General features: G+C 44.2%; 1 protein-coding gene across 2 annotated transcripts in view; it reads left to right on the top strand.

The window, feature by feature from the left end:
• Positions 1–19,532, top strand: part of BANP (BTG3 associated nuclear protein) — a 114,489-nt gene extending 94,957 nt beyond the window's left edge. For both annotated transcript variants that reach the window (XM_066327464.1, XM_066327463.1), the window contains exons 12-13: positions 14,954–15,097; positions 19,089–19,532. In XM_066327464.1, coding sequence (XP_066183561.1) covers positions 14,954–15,097; positions 19,089–19,160 — 216 coding nt within the window. In that variant the 3' untranslated portion in view covers positions 19,161–19,532. The remainder of the gene's footprint in view (positions 1–14,953; positions 15,098–19,088) is intronic.
• The last annotated feature ends 2,922 nt before the right edge of the window (positions 19,533–22,454 follow it).

Here is a 22,454-nt window from a genome sequence, read left to right as displayed (position 1 = left end):
CATTCTGGATAAAATTCCCTATAGTGGAGAACTAAGATAAGAAATCAGAAATTGTGGGATTTTTTTTGTCCACGTTTTCAGGTGTTTTCTCTGATTTTTTAATGGATTTTCTCCTGCTTTTCCCAAGGAAGGAGCCAGAGGAGGTTTGTGCTTTTGGAGGAAACTCCTGATCCCTTTGGCTCTGCCGTGATCCCACAATCCCTGAGGAACAGGAATGACTCTGAACCCTCTTCCCATTTATCCCCCTCTGTTAATTACAGGGAGTGATCAGCCAAAAGAATTCCAAAATCCACAGTTCCCTGAGCTGTCAGTCACAGGAAAACTTGGGATTTTCCCCTTTCCTTGTTTTCAGAGTTCTCTGCTCCCAGGTCTCTTTCCCAGGCTCTGCTCAAATACTTGGGATTCAAAAGGATCTTGACAGATTTGTGACAGTTTTTCCCTCAGAATCTTCGGGATGGGTTTGATTTCACTGTCCCATTTCAGCTGAACAAATTCTCCTTTGTTCTGGTGAAAACGAACAGGAAACTTTTCATTTAATTTTGACTTTTAAATTCTAATTCTTTCATTTAATTGACACGACAAAGTGCCTTTTTTTTTTTTTTTTTTTTTTTTCTTTTTGTGGTGGAAAATTTGGCATTTTGCAATTTCTATGTTTCATTTCCTCGCTGAATAATCTGATTTTTATGCTCCTTGTGCCCTTTCAATAGACGAGGTTTTATTATTGATTTTTGATGTGCAAATTCCTTTAAAGCCTCTGCAGCGAGCTCGAACCTCCTCGAGAAAAACTCGTCCGTGATCAGCCCAAGTCCAAAGATTTTGAAAAATATTTCATGGATTCTTGGCAGCTCTTCTGAAGTGAGAACCAAATGAGAGCAGGGATAGCCCCAGGTCAGCTCTGGGTGTCTTTTAATGAGTTTTGGGTTTAATCTCAATATCTCAACTCGAAACATTTGCTTCTTGAAGGCAGAATATTTAATACACTGAGCAGTTGCTGACAGCTGCGTGGAAAAGGGGGGCAAAAAAAAATTGTTTCCAGCTAAAAAAGAAATGCTTCAAAATGTTTTTATTTAAAAAAAAAAAAAAAACAAAAACCCAAAAATCTCCACGACAACTTTGGAATATCTTCATCCTCGGGTTTTATTCCTTCTGTCACAGGGAGGATTTACAAGCTCATGAAAAGGTTACAATCCCAATAAAGCCACACGGAGCAGGGGATTAGAGAATTACAGAGTCTGTAAAACCCTGGCAGTGTGCAGTGAGGTGTGAGGTGAGGTTAAAAAAAAAACCAAAACAGGAAATAAGGACGGGGAAACCCTCGGAGTTTAAGGAGCAGGTGGCCAAAGGTCAGGGTTAAACTCTTTTGGGGTTAAGCAAACTCAGATTTGTTGGGTCTGGGTTAAATGGAGCCAGATCCTTCCTGACAGGGAAGTGCAAGGACTGCACAGACCCAGAATTATCTGACAAATATTGGCCAAAGCTGTTCCTGGGCTCGTGCAAAGCGAGTGGTTAACACGGAATTTTAATGTTGGAGATTTCCCTCTCAAAGTTTCCTCTTCATTTCTGCCTTTAAGGAATTCTGGGAGTGGGATTCAGAGCCCTTCCTTTGGAATATCTGCTCAAGGCTTTGAAATCCTCTCTCATTTTATTTGCTTTGCATTTGTCATTTGTGTTTCCTCTTCATTTTTGCCTTTAAAGAATTCTAGGAGTGGGATTCGGAGCCTTTCCTTTGGAATATCTGCTCAAGGCTTTGAAATCCTCTCTCATTTTACCCACTTCGCATTTTTCATTGTGGAAATGAAAATGAAATTTTCATTGTGGTGTTTTCCCAGCTTTCCACAAAATTCTTTCTTTCCACGGAATCGCTGTGGAAAACAAAACCCCACCGACCTTCCTTTAGATTCATTTCAAATTCTACATTTTCCACTTAAAAAAAAAAGAAAAAAAAAAAAGAAATCCAGGTGGATTCATTCCATGACGGATCTTTCATAACCTTTGAGCATTCCTTGAGCTCAGCTTCTCCCAGAGGGATCCTTCCCCAAGTCCTCGTGTCTCCGCAAACACGCGGCTCATCCCGAGCCAGCTTTCCCAAATCTTGGACATTTCCCGGGAACATTCCGTATCTGGGCAGTTCCTATTATTTACCTGGGATCACAAGGACGGCAGCCACGGGATTACTCAACAATTAAGTCACTCATTAAGCAGATAGGTCAAAACCCTGCTGGTTTTCAACACATTTTTGAGGGTCGTTTTGCCACCTCATAAATTAAAAAATAAATCGCGGCGGCGGTGTGAGATAAACTCCCTGAAATATTCCTCCTTGGAAGCTCCTGGCTTTTGATAAAAACAGCTGATAGTGCTGGGAAGGGATTTGAAAACAGGATTTTCACAGTCGGAAAAAAAATGGCCCCAAAATTGTTAATCTGATCTTTTTTAGCACTTAAAGTCAGAAGCGACCAACAGACACAATAATTCAGTGAAGAAATTCGGGAACCGTTCCCTTTTGTTAGCACTGAGCGAGTAAAAACTTGGAAAAACGGAGGGAATTAACAGCTTATTACTCATTTTTCTTCCTGCTTTTAAGGTCTACGAGAGATTTTTATCGAATTCAATTTGAAAGCAAAATCACCCACCCTTCCTAAACATCCCAAATGAGGATTTTAACCCTGCCTTGGCTCTCCTGGCACTGCTCCCTTTGGTTCCTTGGTGGCCAAAATCCACTTGTGCTCCGGCTCGGAGCGGGATCGGGGCCAGAAATGTGGAAAATGTGGGATAAGCGTGAGAAATGTTGGGCTGTAAAAGAAATGAATTCTTTATTTCCAGGGAATTACACATGATTTGTACCCTCAGCATCACCCAGGCTCGAGGCTCCCTCACCCTTTGGCTTGGTAGGATTTTGTTTTCCTTGGATAAAATCCTTCCCCAGTTCCCAAGCAGCGAGCAAACAGATTTAGACAGAAAACCCGCGATTGTTTGTTCTTTTTCAGGCTCAAATCTCATTTCCAGCCGCAGGAAAAACATGAAAATGGATGTTTGCTTTTTTTTTTTTTTTTTTTTTTGCCCCTCTGGTGATAAATATGATTTATTTCGATTTTTCTCGGGATATCTCAGTTATTCCAGTGGAAGCTTTGGAAGGGGAACGTTGCTTTCCTTGCACTCTTGGCTGCTGCTCAAGTGGTTTAAGTTTGTGCAGGAATAAAGTTTTTAAATTTAAAATTAATTATTTATCATAATAATTTCCATTTAGAACGAAGTGCGATTCTTGAAATTTTTAATTATTGTAATTATTGAAATTGTTTCTATGAACAGAACTTTTCCCCCTCTATTTTAAGCCTTAAAGAGTCCGACACAACAAAAATAAATTGGAATTCTCCCTCCTGCAGAATTATCTTACGTTAATAATTCCTGCACATCACACCCGTGGATTTTCTCAGCTGTTTATGAGGACAGCAATCCCATTCCCTGGAGGAGAAATCCTGGATTTACCTTCCCAGGGAATGAGAGGGTTTTTATCCCGGGTTTTGTGTCAGTGCAGGAACGGCGGCGCGTGGCGGTGCAGCCTCCAAGGTTTGATTTTTCCTGGAGTTCTCCACATTCCACCGGAATTCTGATCCTGAAGATCTCCTTGGATGTATCCAGGGAGGGCTTCAAACTTTTCATTTTCTCCCTTAATCCCTTTTGGTGGAGTGTCTGTCCCTGCTCTCCTCCTGACTCTTGGATCCCTCCCGGAGATTTCTGTGTGAGCGCTGGGATCCGCTCTTCCCACGTGTTGTGTGGAAACATTCCCAGATTTCTCCCAGTGCCATGAGTAGAATTATTAAGGATTTATCCACGTTAAGTATTTCCACGTGCACCTTTCTCCCCTTTCAGTGCTGAGCCCTTTGGGCTTTTGTTTTGCGGCATCTAAAATAATTCCAAACTTCCCTTGTTGGTAAAAAACCAGAAATTCCAGATGAGGTTTTTCCAATGTCAAACTGAATTTTTATCATTTCATCCTTGCATGCATTGGTCTGAAGAAGGAATGTTTATTAGGAATAATAAGCTTATTAATTTATACTTTTGCACATGTTTATTAGTAATAATGAGCTCCTTAATTTATAGTTTTGCTAATTATTGGTGCAAACCTCAGGTGGAATTTACTCCTGATTTACTCCTTCCCAACACAGGGTCAGGTACAGAAAGAGCAAAGGGACCCCTCAGTTTCTCTCTCCTGGTTTTTTATTCATTAAAACTCCCATAAAATTCATGTAACAATATGATATTGTGTAATCTAGATGGCATATCAAATGATATAATTTCTTACATAATAGAAAAGAATTAATATCCTCCAATAGATAATATTATCTATTATTTTTATTTAAAATAAATATTGTTCTATCAGGTATATTATACAATGAATTATAACTTTTATATAATAATAAATATTATATACAACAAGTATTTTATATAGTAAATATTATATAAAATAACTATTATATAAAATAAATATTATTGTACTATGTATTCTATTATTGCATATATACTGTATAAACAAAAATTAAAATAAATTATATATAATGCATGCCAATAGAACAATAATATTTATTGTATTATATAATAATATTAGATATATTATACAATATAGATTGGATTTATTATACAATATATTAGATATATTATACAATATTAGGTATATTATACAATAACCATATTGTGTATATATATATTATATAATTGTATATTATACAATAACCATTTCCCTGTGCCCAAACACTTTGGAAATCCCTTCAGGAATGGCAGCAGCAGCTTTTTCATGGAATGTTTGAAGCCTGGAGCTCTCAAAGGGGCTCTTTGTCCATAAAACTGGGCATGGCCTGGGGGGAACTCTGGGAATGTCCCCAAGGTTTGGGGATTTTTCCAGTGACAGGGCTGGAAAATGCTGCACGAGTGGGGAAATGTCAGAGGGTGTCAGAGGTTCAGATGAAATCAGTCCCATTGTGCCTGGCACTGAGCTGATTTTCCCTGGAATTCCCCCTGACATTTGGGATGTGTTAATGTCACATTCAGCGGGTCACAGGCAGGACAATGCCGGGATTTGCTGCTGCTGAGCAGGAATTCCAGCGGGGAAAACAGGGAAAAACTGCGACTCAACTGCAGCATAAAGGGGAAACTGGGAATGGGATTGTTCCCAGGGAACTCCATTCCCTGGCTTTAGATCAGCTCCTCAGCAGAAGAAAAATGTTTGAGGGCTCAATGATCCCTCAGAATAGAGGTTTGGGATTGCAGGTGGAGCAGGAGCAGCCCTGGGCAGGGCAGGGGTTGGTTTGTTCCTATAAAATCAGTGGGAATGTGGATTTGGGGGATCTGCAGGAGCTCAGGACAGGATTCCAGTCAGCTCCTGCTCCATCCCTCTGGACACTCCAGCCCCGGAATTAACCCCTGATCAGTCACATCCAGGGTGAAAATAGGCAGAAATTTTCATTTCCATGGATTTGGAACATGACATTTCTCACAATCAGAGACTCCCCAACCTTTTGAAACTTCCCCTGCTCACTCTTTGCCTGCTCCGTTCTGGGAGCCACCACTTAAACTTTAAAATCTCGTTTAAAATCTTATTATTAATTCTTATCACTCTTCTTATATAACACTGCCCAGCCATACTCTGAAATGTCCAGTGATTTATTATTTATTTCCAGTTTTAGGATGAATAATTCCTAAAGATTTTTAATCTGACTGCACATAAAAAGAAGGGGGGGAAAAATTTAAATTGATCTTTTTCAGTGTTGTTTCATGCCTTATCTCCTCTGTGGCTTATTTACTGTACAGTGGCTTTCTTTGTGCTTTGTGTGATCCGATTCCTCGGTGATATATTCAGGAAAAAGCTCCAAGTAGGTAAATAAAAGGATCAGAGGGAATTCTTGGTCAGCTGAAAATCTCCTTGGAGAGTCTTTTATCCCTTTCTTTCCTGTGCTTTTATCTCCTTGTTATGACAAAAGCTTAAATAGCACTTACTGCCTCCTTCTCCTTAAATCCCATTTCTCCTTTCTCCTTCGAAAGTGTGAAACTTGGATTTAAGGGGCGTTGGGAAGTGATTTTTGAGGGATAAAGTTTGGAGTTGTTGCGCTGGGACTGTTCCATCCTGGCAGGATCCAGCCCCAGATTGCTCCAGAGGAAAATGTTGGTACCAGGAGGAGAACAGGCTGCAAAAACACCTCGTGTTAGGGCAGAAATTGTGAATTCAGGCGGGAATATTCCCAGAATTGCCTTAGGAACTGGGAATTCAGGGAGTAAATATTCCCAGATTTTCCTTAGGAGCTGGGAATTCAGTGGGGAATATTCCAGCATTTCCTTAGGAACTGGGAATTCAGTGGGGAATTATCCTCAGAATTTCTGTAGGATCTGAGAATTCAGTGAGGAAATATCCCCAGAATTTCCTGAGGAACTGGAATTCAGTGGGGAATATTCCCAGAATTTCCTGAGGAACTGGGAATTCAGTGGGGAATATCCCCAGAATTTCCTGAGGAACTGGGAATGGACCAGGGTCGCTCTGGGTCTCTCCATGAGCTGCTTTTGCTGAACTTTCACACTCATTGCAGGATTTTTAAGAGGAAAAAAAAAAAAACCCAAAGCCCAGCATGTTCCATGTTAGAAATGAAAAAACTGCTTTTTATGAGCACGAGCTCGATGGAATCCTATATGAAGGGGATCTTGGCATTTTGCAGTCCCAAGGCAGCGTCTGGATCCATGTGAGGGCTGGAAATGCTCTCATTTGTATCCGCACCAGACTCCAGCAAGGCCAAATGTGGGTGGGTTTTGATTTTTCCTCCAGTGCTGAACCCATTTCCAGCCTTTTCCTCATCTCCATAAACAGCCAGACACGCTCAGACTGCAGGATGTGTGAAGAGGAAAAAAAAAAAAAAAATCCACTCATCTAAATCAAAATAATTCATCCCTTAATGGGCTGGGAGGAGGAAAAACTTTCCCTGACACTCTCAAAACTCCTTCCCCATCCCACAAATCCCTGTCAGCCGGAGCTCTTTGTGCTCCTTCCCCCTGCACAGCTTTTGGGATAACCTTATCAGGTTATCACTTTTATTGCTGCCCCACTCCTGATGGATGGTTGGGCCACCAAAGCTGCCAAGAAATGATGGTTTCTATAGAATTATTCCATTTATTCAGCTCTCTTTGTCCAGCATTTCTCTCTCTACTCCAAGAACTGGAGCGTCCTGTTAAGAATTAAAGAATTTCTTACTTCCCACGGGTTAGACAGAGGAAAGTTTGGAGTTGTGGAGGGAGAAGATTCCCAGCAGCCCAGGGAACGCTGTGTGTTCGCTGCTCGGAGAAAACCACTTTCTTGCTTTCAAAACTGAGGGGTTGGTTGTAAAAATAAGGCACTTTAACCTTCTGAAAGGTGTCTTTTGGTGAGCTTCGGTTCCACTTCCCACTCTTGTGGCCACACACATGCTCAGGGCCTGCTTTGGGGTGGAGTTTCCCCCTTTTTTCCTTGGTTGAGACCGGATTTTCAGTGGGCAGAACACGAGTGAAGCTGACCTGGCTGCACACAACAATTCCTGAGCACAACTGTGTGCTCCCAGCCTTTATTTGAGGTTCTATCCTCGTTTTACATTATCCCAGCTGGGTATTAAAGTGAGCTCCAGAACTGGCAATGGCTTGGGGGAAAGCAGATGTGGACTCGGAGCAAACAAGGGTTTTGGGCTTCCAGAGCTCTCCTTGATGTCTGCTTCAAATTCACACGGCAGGGGAAAGAAAAAAAAAAAACAAAATAAATTGGAGAGGGCTTCCAAAATGCCTTTTCAACCATTCAAATGACGCTGGGAAAGTTTAACATGTATGCAAATGTAATCTGGAGAGGGGAATTAAAGACCTTTGGCTGGCCTGGAGGCTCAGCTGGTAGCAAAATAGAAATTTATTGCTGGATGGGAGAGCGAGGTTCAAGCACGGGCCAGGGGTGGCTGGGAGCTCCACGTAGGTGAAGCTTGGAGCTCTACAGCAAAGCCAAGGCTTGAGAGATGGGCTGGTTCCTGTAATTCCATCCCCTGCGTGTGGCTGGAGTGGAAAATGAGCACAAAGGGTAAACAAAGGGGTGAGGAGAGCGCAGAACCTCGGAGAGCCCAGCAAGGGTAAAACTGCCCTGACAACTCACATATGGTTGGAGTTTAATCCACGGGGGAGAACAGGCACTCCACGCCCGTGCCAATTGTTTTCCACCCCCAAAGCAAAGAGATTTTAATGATTTATAGCAGAACAGGGTGGATGTGTTACCTAATGGCTTTAGAATGACTCGATGCAGTTTTTCGAGGCGATGCAGGAAGTGCAGTGGATAAACAAATCCCTTCTTATTCCTCTTTGTTCCCCTTTGAAACGGAGCTTTGGTGCTCTGCTGAAATCCTAATTTCTCTGGGAGTGCTTTTCCGTGCAAGCAGAAAAGAAAAAAAAAAAAATTTAAAAATCCCTCCCAGAAAAAGGATTTTATTTGAGGGCTCAATGTGGAATGTCATTGGCAAATCCCATGTTTGGAGGATTTGTACAATTCTTACATGTCAGGCTACTACTGGCTTCAACTTGAGACAAGTCCATAAAGGAGGAAATTAATTCAAGGAATCACCAATTTGTCTGCAAAATTGGGAAAGCATCATGTGCAGCCCCAGAAATTGTAGCACACGACTTAGTCAAACAAACTGACGCTCTCTGGGGATTCATTTCTATTTTATGGCTGGAAATTAGAAAAAGAGCATTTGCATCATTGCAAGTGTGAGAGAAGCACCAATCCTCCAGCCTTTCACCAGGGATTGGGAACATTTGTCCCCTTAGTGCCTTGGGGAAAGGGAGGCACGTGTGGAATTCCAGAAGAAATGAGGTAGCTTCAGGTGGAGGAAATGAAGATAATTCATGGCTTTATCTGTGAGCCCTGCTGGGGATCACAGGGTGCTGATTTGTGCAGCTCTGAGCTTATTCAATCTTTCAAACCCCACTATTTTCAAAACGACAGAGGTTGTGTGGAACAACATCCGCCTCCATGGAGGAAATCCATCAGCTTTCCTAATTGCTTTTCTTCAGGAAAAGGCTTTGGACATCAGAGATGATTTTCTGGGGAGGGAGATGATGGATCACTTTTAATATCCAGCCCATCTGCTCCGAGTTCTGATCACCACCACAGCCACACTCACCTTGCCCAGTGCCAGAAATCGAAATAAAATAGATAAAACTTCTGTTCCTTTGGATTCTTTGGACATGAACTTTCCCTAGGAGATAAAAGCCAGGATTAGAGCTGGAGTTGAGTGTTTTAATTCCTTTCCTACCAGTATCCTGTCGCTTTTGTAGGAGTGTTTGGAGAAGTGCAGGTGTTCTCTCATATGGTTTTCATTCCAAACCTCAGCCTTTCCATATGTTTATTTTTAGCTGAAATTCTGGGATTCATATTCCCCCTCCACATGGAAATTGCCCCTGTAACACGGAGAACTCCTCATGTTCAGCAGAGCTCTGTCACTCCTGTCAGGAGATTGGGGTGGAAAAGGAAAACTAAAGACAACAGACGGCTCCAGGTTGTGGATTCCTCCTCTGTGCAGGAAACCAGGGAACATCTTCCCAAAGGAGTGGAGCTGTTAAAGAGAACAAACCCTGAGGGACTCGCTCTGCTCTTTAACTTGGGTCAAGTTTCCACTTTTCCTTGTCCTTGGGAATTTTTTTCTGTGAATCATGTCCAGAGCAGGTTCTTTTTGGTTTTTTTTTTTTTGGTGCAAGTTTCTGTTAGAAACTCATTAATGTAATTCAGGTAATTCTCTGGAGCACTTTTTGCTCCTTTAAGTGCTCTTTAATTGACAGGCACTGGCTTAGAACTTTCTCCAGCTCCTGATTTATAGCTCAGCCTCCTCACTCGGGTTTTTTCCTGCCATCCTCCTCCTGCTTTGCCTTTGAAGCCACCACGAACTTCTGATCCTGATGGATGTAACTCCAGCTGGTGACATCATTCCAGAATCCAAGTGGAGGAGGGAGAAGATTCATTTCCTTCGGCCCTTTCCCGAGCTGTGCAATCCTAGAACTTCTCTGTGTCTCCCTGCTTGTTTTCCCCATCCATATTTCTCCCAGTTAATGGGATCCTGCTGGGGACAGTAGGAGCAGTGTTTCGTTACTCTGGCAACAAGAGCCAAACTTTCAGATCTTATTTTGCTTCTATTAAAGAAAAAAAACCCAACAAAAACTCCACTGCCAGTTATGATGTAAACATTTGCAGCTCCCCCTAAATCTCTTTTCTTTCTGGAACTGAAGTGAAATGACCCTTCGGAGGGCAGAGTGAGGGATTGGAGCAGACATTTCCCAGCTGCGTGGGATTTGGGGAGATCCTCGGTGATCTGCTCAGACTCTTTTTAAAGTGGCATATTTACTGCCAGCCTCATTGGAGGGGATGGAGCTTCTCAGCAGCACTGAGAGGCCAAAGCCTCCTCTGGATTTATTTAGGAGAAGATTGGATGCTCTTCCCTGCTGCAATTGCCTGAAGCCTTCAGCAGCATTTCATGGGAAGCGCTGAAAAATTCCCCAGCATTTCATTTTGTTCTTAGCAGAGCTAATCCCACCAGGAATTGGAGCCCAGGGTGCCATTTCAATCCAGGTGGATATTTTTTAGAGGAGCAGGGATTGGCCACGTTGGGATGGAAAGGGAGCCATTCCTTCAGGAATGAGGGATCCTGTCCCTCTTGGCTGTGCTGTGGCACTCCGGCAGATTTCCCACCAGGCAGAGGCTGTGATTCACCCTCAGTTATTCCTTGGAATGACCTCTCCCAGTGCTGGTCACTCACAGGAGTCTGTGTCACCCTCTGTGACTCCCTCCTTGGGCTCCAGTTTAGGAAGAGTTCCCTGACACTGGAGGATTTTTCCCTGGATTATCCAGCCATTACTCAGTTGTACATTGAATAAAACCCAACAATAACATTCTGCTGGAAAAGAAACCCCATTTAAGCCAAAGGCTTCTTTAGTATTGTTCAAAAGAGTGAATTATCGAAGGGGCCTGGAATTGCCCACTCCTGACAACTCTTCCTTTGGGAAGCAGCTCCCTGGATTTTGCTGTGCTTGCTGCTGGCACTGAACCATTCCTTCACAAACTCTTGCAATTGTGTGGATTTGGGGACTCCTGAGGGATTTTAAAGCTCACCCAGTGCCACCCCTGCCATGGGACACTTCCATTATCCCAGGTTGCTCCAAGCCCCATCTAGGGGACACTTCCAGGGATGGGGAAGCCAGAAATTTTCTGGGAATTCCATTCCAGCACCTCCCTACCCTCAGAGGGAGGAATTTCTTCCCAAAATCCCACCTATCCCTGCCCTCTGGCAGTGGGGAGCCGTTCTCTGTGTCCTGTCCCTCCATCCCTTATCCAAAGTCTCTCCCCATCTTTCTTGGAGCCCCTTCAGGCACTGCAAGGTCACAGTTTGGTCACCCTGCAGCTTCTCCAAGCTGAACATTCCCAGTTCTCCCAGGTTTTCCCTGCAGGAAAGGTGCTCCATCCCTCTGGAGTGCAGGTTGGTTTTGGGAAGAGCCATCAGGTAACTCCAGGGTCATCCTGAGACGTTTCCCTCGGAGCACAATTCCCTGGGGATTGAGATGAGTCAAAGAAACCATCCAGATTTCCTTTCTTCCCCATATCCCCTGGAATCTGATACAGGGGATGAGATGAGGTAACTCCTGTCTCCATAACCAGTCATTCCTACTGAAATTCCATCTGCGCTCCAACTGCCAGTTAATTATAATCCTAATTAATTGTCATTAACCTTTGCACTTGTGCTTGCCCCAGGTGGATTTTCAATGGAAATCTGTGTTTGGATTTGACATCATTGTTCCATTCCTGAGCCCATCCCTGCCAGAAATCCAACAAAGCCACACTTTGCCATCCCTCCTCTCGCCCCACCAGGCCTCGGCAGGCAGGAAAAGGGACATTTTGGGGACATTTAGGTGACACAATGGCTGCAGGTTGTATTCCTGGGGAAGGGAATCTTGGAGCCGGGATCACCAGGGAAGCAGCCGGGATGGTTTATTCTTCTTCTTAAACAATTCAATAATGCCCCTGCTAAAAAACACACTCTGCAATTCTCCTTTTGCTCTCTCTCCCCACTCCGTGGAGCTGAAATCAGCTTCCTTTTCCCTGCCTGTGATTTTGGGGAATTTCCAGGAGGTGCTCCCCATTCTATGGCCCTGCAGGGGGTTCCCTGATGAAGCTTTGACAGATTTAGGGTCACTTTCTTGCACGGTTCCACTCAGCACTCCCAGAAATGCACAGCAGGGACGGTTCCCCCGCTCCCAACTGCTTTGATTTGTGCTGAATTTCTTTTCACATCGGCACCTTTCGTGTCAGGAAGAAATAACAAGCCTAGCTACAAGTTGTTGTTGGGGAAGGGGAGATCTCCGAGGGAATTTCTCATGAAAATCCCAGTGAAACGCTCACTTTAAGAGCAGTGGATGCTTTTTATTTCGTTTTACCCAACAGACTTTTTATTTTCAGAGCAATTAATTGAGATATTCATGGGAATAAAGCACCTGAAAGCTCTTGCAGTGGGATTTTCTGCAAAGCCCTTATCCCACAACCCTACACTTCCTTCTTGTTGGAATATTTGAGGATGTGAGCCACTAAATGGATGTTTTGCTGGCACTAAATGCAGGAGATGGTTTTAGTTTCAAGCTCCAAAAGTTTCAGACTGAAAAGAATCAGGGAGAGGGAGTTATCTTTTTGGAAGAGAACTCTTATCAGCAGAGCTTCTTATCATTTGGAGGAGCTGTGTTTGTCATTTGAATGTGTTTGGCCATCAGTGTCCCAGGGTTTTCAGCTTCCAGAAACATCCACTCGTTCTGGGATTCCAAACCTCACTTTTTTTTAAAGAAACACCGTCTTTTACTGTATTCCTGCTGAAGAAATGGGGGGAGATAAAATGGAAAAAAGGCACCCAAATCCCAATATATCGTATTTTTGAGGTTTTTATAGGTGGGCACACACATGTGCTTGGTCAGATTAATAAAAGAACTCACTACAGTAGCGAGAATGGTTCAAAAATAGAGTTTAAAATGTTTAAAACTGGGGTTTAGGGGGTTCAAAAATGGAGTTTAGAAGGTTCAAAATGAGGTTTAGTGGGTTCAAAGGATGTGATAGGAACTGAACCATGTTTGAATAATTTTGGAAGAAATTGAGAGAAACTTTCTTATATTTTATTCCTTTTTAAAGAATTCCCTTCCATGCCTTGGCAGTTGACTGTTAAATGGGAATTATTTGTAATGGGACAAAATGGACTTGACGTGGAAAGAAAAAGAGCAGAGCAAATAACTGGTTTTCATTATTAATATTCATTTTATAACGTTTTGTGGGGTAAATATCTCACTGAAGCAAGGTCAAAATAGAGAAATTTGAGAGATCAATTGTTTTCATGTCCCAAATCACCAAGACTTTGAAGAGAGTATCATAAAGGGGGGAAAAAGGAGGAGAGGGAAAAACCTAAAGAGAAAGGGAGAGATTTGGGTCAGTGGGAGAATCCCAGGATCCCAGAATGTTGGGTTGGATTCCATTGGGTTATCCCATGCCATGGACAGGGACATCTCCACCATCCCAGCTGCTCCAACCCAAACTGTTCCAGGACTCTGTGCTCGTGGGGTTCTTCAGTCACTCCCAGCCCTTCTGAACTTTCCAGCTGAGAAATAAAAGAGGAAAAAAAATAAAATTCCTTTCAAACCTGCAGGGGATCAATGGGACAGAGGGTGATCCCCACCACAGCACTGGGTGCTTCCAAAACTAATACTGTGGGATGAGAGAATTCTGCTTCTTCCTTGGAAGGAGACTGGGCCATCCTTGAGCAGCTCGGGGCTGGTGCTGTCTCAGAACACCCAAGATCCCAATAAAAATCCTGGAGGTCATTCCTGGAGGTCACCTCCTCTTCCTCCCACGCTCCCCGGGGAAATTGGGGTCCACCCCCTCGTCCGTGGCCACCCACCCTCAGATCAGCTGAGAAATCATCCTCTGGTCAGCAGAACCTCTGTGAACAATGTTGTTTTTTTGCTCTTTGTTCTCTTCTTTCAGTTTGAAAGATTCCTTTTGTTCGTTGTGTTGAAATGTTTAAAAACCCCTCATTTGTGGCTCGTAAAAATGAAACCTGGGCGTGGGGCGTGAGAAATGCAAGGGGGACTTGTTGGTTTTTATATACGTTTGTTTTATGCTGAGCTTTGTTTCAAGAAGGGAATTAAAGTGAAGGGAATTAAATCCCAAGCCCCAGAGATGGATCGATCTTCCTGTGAGTTTGAAGCCTGTCAGGGACTTCTCCAGCCAAATGCAGATGGGATCAACATCAGCATTAATTAGGAATTCCTAAATCTACACCTTCCTATCGATATAAATATAATATAACCATTGCTGGAATGAATGCCTTGGCTGTGGGAAGGAATATCTTGGATCCGGTTTTCATGCAGGAAAACCTTGCTCAGTGATTTCTGATGTCACCACACTCACAGTGGGATCTGTCCCGATGAATTGGTCGTAATTAACATCATTATCAATCCCACAATTGGGATTGATGATGATGTTAATTACGACAAATTAATAATAATTATTATTAATTGATTATTAATAATTATGATTAATGCATGGAGCATCCAGTATGGATGCATCCAGTGTGGGAATCCACGTGTGTTTTGTGGGAAACCCTCCTGGGAGCACGCTGAGGAACAGCTTCTCTTGTGGCATTGCAGTAGGAGCCACGAGGAGGGATTTTAGATGATTGCCTTAAAAGCATTACAGCAAAAAAAAACCCAAACACTTATAACTTCCAAGGTATTGTAATTAGAGCTGAATTCTGATCGTGACGGCGTGAACCGTAACCATCTCACCCTAACGGGATAAAAGTCTGGAGAAGGCCTGTGTGGGTGGAGAAGAAGGGCCACAGCGGGGCTGGGTGTCAGTGCCAGCCCTCACCTGCCTGTCCCCTGTCCCCAGGTGCTGCAGGGCGCCCAGCTGATCGCCGTGGCCTCGGCGGAGCCGGCGGCGGGCGGCGTGGACGGCTCCCCGCTGCAGGGCAGCGACATCCAGGTGCAGTACGTGCAGCTGACCCCTGTGACAGAGCACGCTGCCAGCGGCCAGGTACGGGCCTCTGCGCCTGCCTCTGCAGCTCCTGCTGCACCTCTGTCTGTGCTTCCCTCTGTGCTTGGTCTGCCCTTCCCTCTGCCCTTCCCTCTGCGCCTGCCTCTGCAGCTCCTGCTGCACCTCTGTCTGTGCTTCCCTCTGTGCTTGGTGTGATCTTCCTTCTGTGCTTCCCTCTGCCCTTCCCTCTGTGCCTGCCTCTGTGCCTCCTGCTGCACCTCTTGCTGCCCTTCTCTCTGTGCTTGGTCTGATCTTCCCTCTGCACCTCCTGCTGCCCTTCCCTCTGCACTTCCCTCTGAACTTCCCTCTGCAGCTCCTGCTGCCCTTCCCTCTGTGCTTGGTGTGATCTTCCTTCTGTGCTTCCCTCTGCACTTCCCTCTGCACCTGCCTCTGCAGCTCCTGCTGCCCCTTCTCCTGCCCTTCTGTCTGTGCTTGGTCTGATCTTCCTTCTGCTCTTCCCTCTGCACTTCCCTCTGAACCTCCTGCTGCACCTCCTGCTGCCCTTCCCTCTGAACTTCCTTCTGTGCTTGGTGTGGTCTTCCTTCTGTGCTCCCCTCTGCCCTTCCCTCTGCCCTTCTTCTGTGTTTGGTCTGATCTTCCTTCTGCCCTTCCCTCTGCATCTCCTGCTGCCCTTCCCTCTGTGCTTGGTGTGATCTTCCTTCTGCATTTCCCTCTGCCCTTCCCTCTGAACTTCCTTCTGCCCTTCCCTCTGTGTTTGGTCTGATCTTCCCTCTGCCCTTCCCTCTGCGCTTGGTGTGATTTTCCTTCTGCCCTTCCCTCTCCCCTTCCCTCTGCCCTTCCTTATTCATTTCCTTCTCAATTTCCTTCTCCACTTCCCTCTCCACTTCCCCCCCTTTCTCCTCTCCGTGTGTTTAACGTGCTTTGAACAGCTCTCAGATGGGTTTTGTGTCTACCCACAAATACAGGCAGCTCGTGATGCTCTTTCCAAACCCATAAAAACCATCATTTGTAATAAGAAACATATTTTTTTTTAAAAGACAGAAATGACCCTTGACTGCTGCTGCTTTTCTGTGCTTGCTCAGTGCCTCTGGAGGAGTTATTTTGGTCACTCATGTGTCCTTGAAGGCTGAGAGCCATCACGAAGGACAGCACCAAAAACGTGGCTGCAATCAGCCAAAAAAAGTATTTTCAGGCTGAGGTTTCCCCTCAGGAAAGTTATTCCTGTTCTGACAGCAGTTTTCCAGTTGTTTTGATCAACAGAAAGTCCTGCAGCAGTTGGAAGTGAACACTTGATCCTCTCCTCCACGGAGGAGGAATTATTGGGGGATTTTTTTGGTCGTTTTTAATCAGTTTGAACAGCTGTGAATCTGTGGCCAGAAAAAGTCTGTCATCGGCTTGAAGCTTCGGTGACAGCACCACAAAGTTGATTTAAAACAGTTGGAACGTGTTTTTCTGAATCTGGTCGCACGTGGTTTTGAAAATCCCACTCCATGGGCTTCTTCCCTGTGGATTTCTTTTTGCCTCAGCACTGCCCTTGTCAAGATTTTATTTTTAAGAGAGCTCAGGTTCTGCAGGGATTGTTTTTTTATGGATCCTCCATCAGTGCTGCTCCTGTGGATTTAATAAACCCAAGAACAACGGGAATAAACCCGAGCTGGGAAGGACCCACAAGGATCATGACCCCAAATAATCCAGGCAGGCAGTGCAAGGTGTTCCTCATGCTGCTGTCCCCACTCCAAGCCTGAAGAATTCCCAGATTTCCCTTCTGTGGGGTTTCTCCCCGTGCCTGTGCTCCCTCCTCTCACCCAGCACCTCCTCAGGAAGGAATTCTGGAGCAAAGTTCCCAAGAGCAGCATCAGCAGGAGTTCCTCCCTCTCCAGAGCCACTTTGCACCTTGTTGGTTTTTCAGGCTGTGGTTAACCACAGAGCTCTCCAGGGAAGGAATGTGACAGGAAAAGGGGATGAAAGGAAAAGCAGACAAGCCCCAAAACAAGTCGGGCTGTAAAGATTTCCTCACTTTGCACCGAGTGAAAACTGAGGAGCTGGAAAGGAGCTGGAGAAACCAAACTTGGTGTTTGCATTGCTCTGAGTTTAAAAAGTTCAGGAGCTTTTTTTTTTTTTTTAATTTATTTTGTGGATAAAAATATGGAATTTTACAGAAGGATCTCTCATCTGAAGGGAAAACCCTCCAAGTGAGGCTGCACTGACACTTCCCCCCGGTTCCTTGTCAAGGTGCTGAGATGTTCCCAAGGGTTTTGCAGCTCTTTATCAATCAAAGCTCATTCAAGTGGAATTTATTTTCCACCTGGCTTGGATCCCGTGCCAATTCCATGTTTGAAACAGCACAAATGTGGATTTATTCCATGTCTCACAACAAGGCACCAGTTTCCTGCCCCTTTTTTTTTTTCCTGCTCTGAGTTCAGCTGGAGCAGAGCAAAAGCCACTCCAATTTTGTATTTTCAGTCTATTCATGAATGATTTTCGCTTGGCTTCTTTTCATGTTTTGACAGCAGTTTGCAAAGTCTAGAAATACAGAATATTTGGGTTAAAATTCTGTGCTCGGATGCAATGCTGGTGGTAAATTTTGTTAGATTTGGAGAAAAAAACCCACCGTTATTCCAAATATAAGTTCTTATAATCCCTTTCAAGTCTGAGGTTGGATCAATATTTGGGGTTGCTGTTGTGTTGATATTTGATAATTCTATTTACTCAACACTTATTTTCCTCTAAATGGGAAAGAAAAGTTTGAGGGTTATTTAAAAATAAATTGTGCTATCCAATTTAGCAATCTCCTAGATTTATTCAGCACCTTGGCATGAATTTATTGAACTTTTAAGCAAACACAAAATACCCTTCAAATTAAACAGGAAAAAAAAAATTCCTGTAGCCAAATACAATTACTGCCAACAAGGCAGAGGGAAATAAATGAATTTAGGAGCAACACTTTATGATTTTGAAATTCTTTAATTTGAATAATAAATAAGCTGAGACTGTGTCATAAAAGCTGAAAGTTGGGAATTCTGGTGGATTTTCCACCCCTTGTAGATCTTTTTGACAGGCTCAAGGCTGGGAGCACACAGCAGAGCTTTTTCATCACCAAAATCCTGTCAGAGAGAGAATCCTGTGGCCAGGCTGTTGCACAGAGCATCCTTTAGAGGTGTTTACCAGGGGAAATCCAGCAAGGGCAGATCTCTGGAATGAGTTTAGAGGGGAAAAAAAATCCTGAAATCCTCACCCTGTGCTTGGGATTTGATCCGTGCAGGAGAGGGGAGGTTTCCCTGGGTGTGAGGGGCTCTCCCCAGCTGCTCTGGGTGCTGCTCCTCGCTCCCACCTCTGCAGGTGCTTTTCCTGACTCCCAGGAATTTGGATTTTCCCTGCCCAGCCTTCTTCCTGCTTGTCCTTGGGGAGAGAGGGGAATCCAGGCTGCAGGAGGAAAAGCTGACTGCAGTCCTGCTGTTCTCACTTCACCCAAAATATGAAAATCAGCATTTTTTTAGACCTTATCCTGCTCCAGCTGGGAGATTCCAAGGACAAAGCCAAGAGGTGATCCCACTCTCCTTGTTCCCAGCAGCTCTGGCACTCCACATCTCCCTCCTGTCTTTTCCATGATCATCCTTGGTGGCCTTTCCAGCTCCCAATTCCCAAAGTCTCTCCGTTGGGATGAGCCTTCCACAGCTTCACTTTGGTGCCAGACTCCGAATTTATTTCCTTTATTTGGAGCTGGTTCTTTTCCTGAGAAGAGAAAGGGAATAATTGCCTCGGTGCCACTCATGATTTCGTAGATCTTTATCCTAATTGCATTATTTCAGCTTCCTCATTAGGTTTCGTGGAGACTCTTGATGTTATTTTTGGTGCCTTTGTGAGTGTGTTCCCATTCCCACTGTCACAGAGCCCACATCCATGTGGATTTTGCTCCGGAATTTTTTCCACTGGTATTCACAAGAACTTTATATTTGTAAAATAAGCTCGCATTCTCTCGGTTCCACCAATAAAAAGCACTTTTGGATTGATTTCCTGCTCTCCTTTGCAGGGCACTGACTCCCTTCAATCAGCAATCCAGCCAGAAATGCAGATAGAGCACGGAGCAATCCAAATCCAGTGAGAGGATTGAGGGATGTTGGGGAGCTGGCAGTGAACTCCAGCCAGAAATGGAGTTGGGAAGGGCTGGAAAAACCTCCCAGAGCTCAGAACCTCCAGCCATGCCCTGCTTGGCCTCACCTGGAATAATCCCAACTTCAATCACAGCTGCATCTCCACACCGACTCCTGGCCTTCAAAAAACAAAAAAAAACAACAAAAACCCCCGTGGGCCTGCACTAAAATCCACTCAGAGGGGACAAAACAAATCTTTGAGAGGGAGAGGAAGAACTCTCCTGCATCCAAACCTGTGAGACTCCATCCGTGCCCAGGCTGTTTGGTCCCTCCTGTGAGAATGGAATGTCTGCAGATGTTGGAGGGTATTGCTGCCCTGCAGTACCAGCAGAGAAAAGTTCCAGATATTTTTCACTGTTGGAACAGCCTTTTCTTCTTTCTTTCTTTTTTTTTTTTTTTTTTAAATTTGCTATGGTGTTTATAACCAAAAAAAAAAAAAAAAAAAAAAAAGGAAAATATTTAAAAAAAGAAGGAAAAATCCCTTGACAGCAAGTCTTGGCCTTTTGCTGGTGTTTTCTGTTCAGTGTCATGAAAACTGTATTTGCAGAAGACTAACACTTTTGTTTGTACTGTTGCTTAACTACTTTTCTAGGGGAAAATGCTTTAAAAAAATGCTGTAATTACGCATTTCTAATGAAAAATAAATGTGTATTTATGAATAGTGCAGCTCTAAGTTGCTCTGCCTTGGGAATGAGTCTGGCTTGGCTGGGCAGGAATGTTGTCCTGGAGGAGCTGGGGATGGATCCACATTCAAAGAAGGAAGAACCCAATCCCAGACCATTTTATTTTCTAAATTCCCAATCCCAGACCATTTTATTTTCTAAATTCCCAATCCCAGACCATTTTGTTGTCTAAATTCCTAATCCCAGACCATTTTGTTGTCTAAGTTCCCATTTCAAGATAAATGGGAGAGTTGAGTTCTTGAGTGTGCCAAATGTCATGAATTTAAGAAATAATTTTATGTAATGTGAACAATTCTGAGCTCTCTCCCTTTCAGCATCCAAGATCCAGGTGAAATCCCCTTTCCTCTGAAAGTTCTGGGAAATTTGATATGGATTTTGACAAAGCACCATTGTCCTGTTTGTTAATCCTGAGTGCAAAGGAAACCTGTCGGCTGTCACCTGGTTATTTTAATGGTGCATGTTTTGAAAAATAGGGTTTGGAAAATAAGAGTTTGGAAAATAAGAGTTTGGAAAACAGAGTCTGGAAAATAGACTTTGGAAAATAAGAGAGGGAGGTGCTGCTTTGTGTTTAATTTCCAGCTGATTTCCCACAGGGTCATTCCCAATATATGGCTCATAATGCATTTAATGAATTGATAGATGAGGTTTGGCCACAAATCCCACGTGTTTGAATCCAGGATGACTTGAATATTTTTTTTTTTATTTTTTATTATTTATTACCAAAGGAAGGGTTAAGCACCTCCCAGCTTCTGGGAATGTTGTCCCTGGTAAGTGTCGCACTTTCTATAAATTCCTCCTTCTCTTCAGGATATTTCTTGACACAGCAGCACAATGGAGACAGCCACAGCTTGTGGAGCTCGGGGTCTGCAGCAGGCCAGGAATTTGGCTGCTCTTCAGCTCCTTTTTGAGTGCTGCTCCTCAGCCTGGGGGATCTTGGAAGAGCTTGGCACCCAAAGAGAGACCTAAAAATAAAGCAGGCACGGATATTTTAATAATCATGGAATCGTGGAATGGTTTGGGTGGGAAGGGATCTTCAGGATCATCCAAATCCACCCCCTGCCATGGGCAGGGACATCTTCCACCATCCCAGGTTATTCCAACTGGCTTTGGACACTTCCAGGGATGGAGCAGCCACAGCTTCTCTGGGAAATCCATTGCAGGGCCTCCCCAACCTCACAGAGAACAAACAATTCCTTCCCAACATCCCTCTATCCTTGCCCTCAGTGGGATCCATTCCCTGTCAGGTTGAGTTGGGAATTCCTCTCTGTCCCTCAGGTTTGTGACCTCAAAATTTTGTCCTCCTTGCGTTTTCCAGCTGAAGCTCAGGAGGAAGTTGAGCTCAGGAGATTTCAACACTGAGCCAGGGATTCTGGTGAGTATTCCCTGTCCCTGCTCCCTCTCTGGGGGTTTGAGCTCCTTGTCCAGGAATGTCTCCAGGAATGCTGGACTGATCTCCTTGTCCAGGAAATATCTCCAGGAATGGTGGATTGATCTCCTTGTCCAGGAAATATCTCCAGGAATGGTGGATTGAGCTCCTTGTCCAGGAAACATCTCCAGGAATGGTGGATTGAGCTCCTTGTCCAGGAAATATCTCCAGGAATGCTGGACTGATCTCCTTGTCCAGGAAATATCTCCAGGAATGCTGGATTGATCTCTTTGTCCAGGAAATGTCTCCAGGAATGCTGGATGTGTTTTCCAGTCATCACGGGCTGTGCCACCGACAAATGAATCATACCTCAAATGGGTGATTGAGGGGTGAATTCCCTCCTGGGAATGTCTGTGAGGTTCTGGGCCGGGGGAAGGCACCTTCACCTCGAGGTTGTACCAAAAATATCCCCAAAATTGGAAGAAATGCTGGAAGTTTTGGAAGATAAGGAAGCTCCTGGGGGTGCTGAGGGTTTCTCTGGCTCTGAGTTTGGGAGGGCTGCTGTTGGTTCACCACGGATGTGGTCCCAGCCTTGAAGGCAATTTTCAGTAAATCACCTACAAACACTCCATTTACATCTCCCGTTACTCCCAATCTCTGCCTTTTTTACTAATAAACTTCTTTTTTTTCCCTCAGCAAACCTTCCAACCTCCTCATTTTCACCGTTCTTTTCCTCCTCACTCCGTTTCTGTCCAGGAGAGATGGAGACCAGGGTTGTTCAGAGGATGTTTCCTGTGGGGTTAGACTTGGACCAGCTGCTTGTTTTATTGGAATTTACCTCATGCCCTGCAGAGCCCAGTTTTCCTGGGATGATTTTGGTGAGAGCAATATTTCGGTGTTCAGGTTTTGTGGGGAGGGAAGAGCCTCCAGTTGCCCTCCTTGACCCTGTTGGTTATTTTTAATATTCAGTTCACTAAAGGCACGACCATTTATCCTGATTTTTACTAAAATTCTCTTAGTGGATCGTTATTAAGACCCTTCAGATCATTTAATCTTGAATCCTGCCTGAAAAGAAGGATCCTTGAGGGTTTCCTGATTAAAACTAAAATATTCTGGTTGGATTGTACAGCAGGAAATGGGGCCCAGAAAAGCGATGGATGTGAGGAATTTCTTCCCTGCCTTTTCTTCCTTTTATT

This window comes from Sylvia atricapilla, chromosome 12, assembly GCF_009819655.1.
Source record: "Sylvia atricapilla isolate bSylAtr1 chromosome 12, bSylAtr1.pri, whole genome shotgun sequence".
Classification (NCBI taxonomy): Eukaryota; Metazoa; Chordata; class Aves; order Passeriformes; family Sylviidae; genus Sylvia; species Sylvia atricapilla.
The sequence above is the reverse complement of the archived record's forward strand: the minus strand, read 5'-3'. Positions and strand labels throughout refer to the sequence as shown.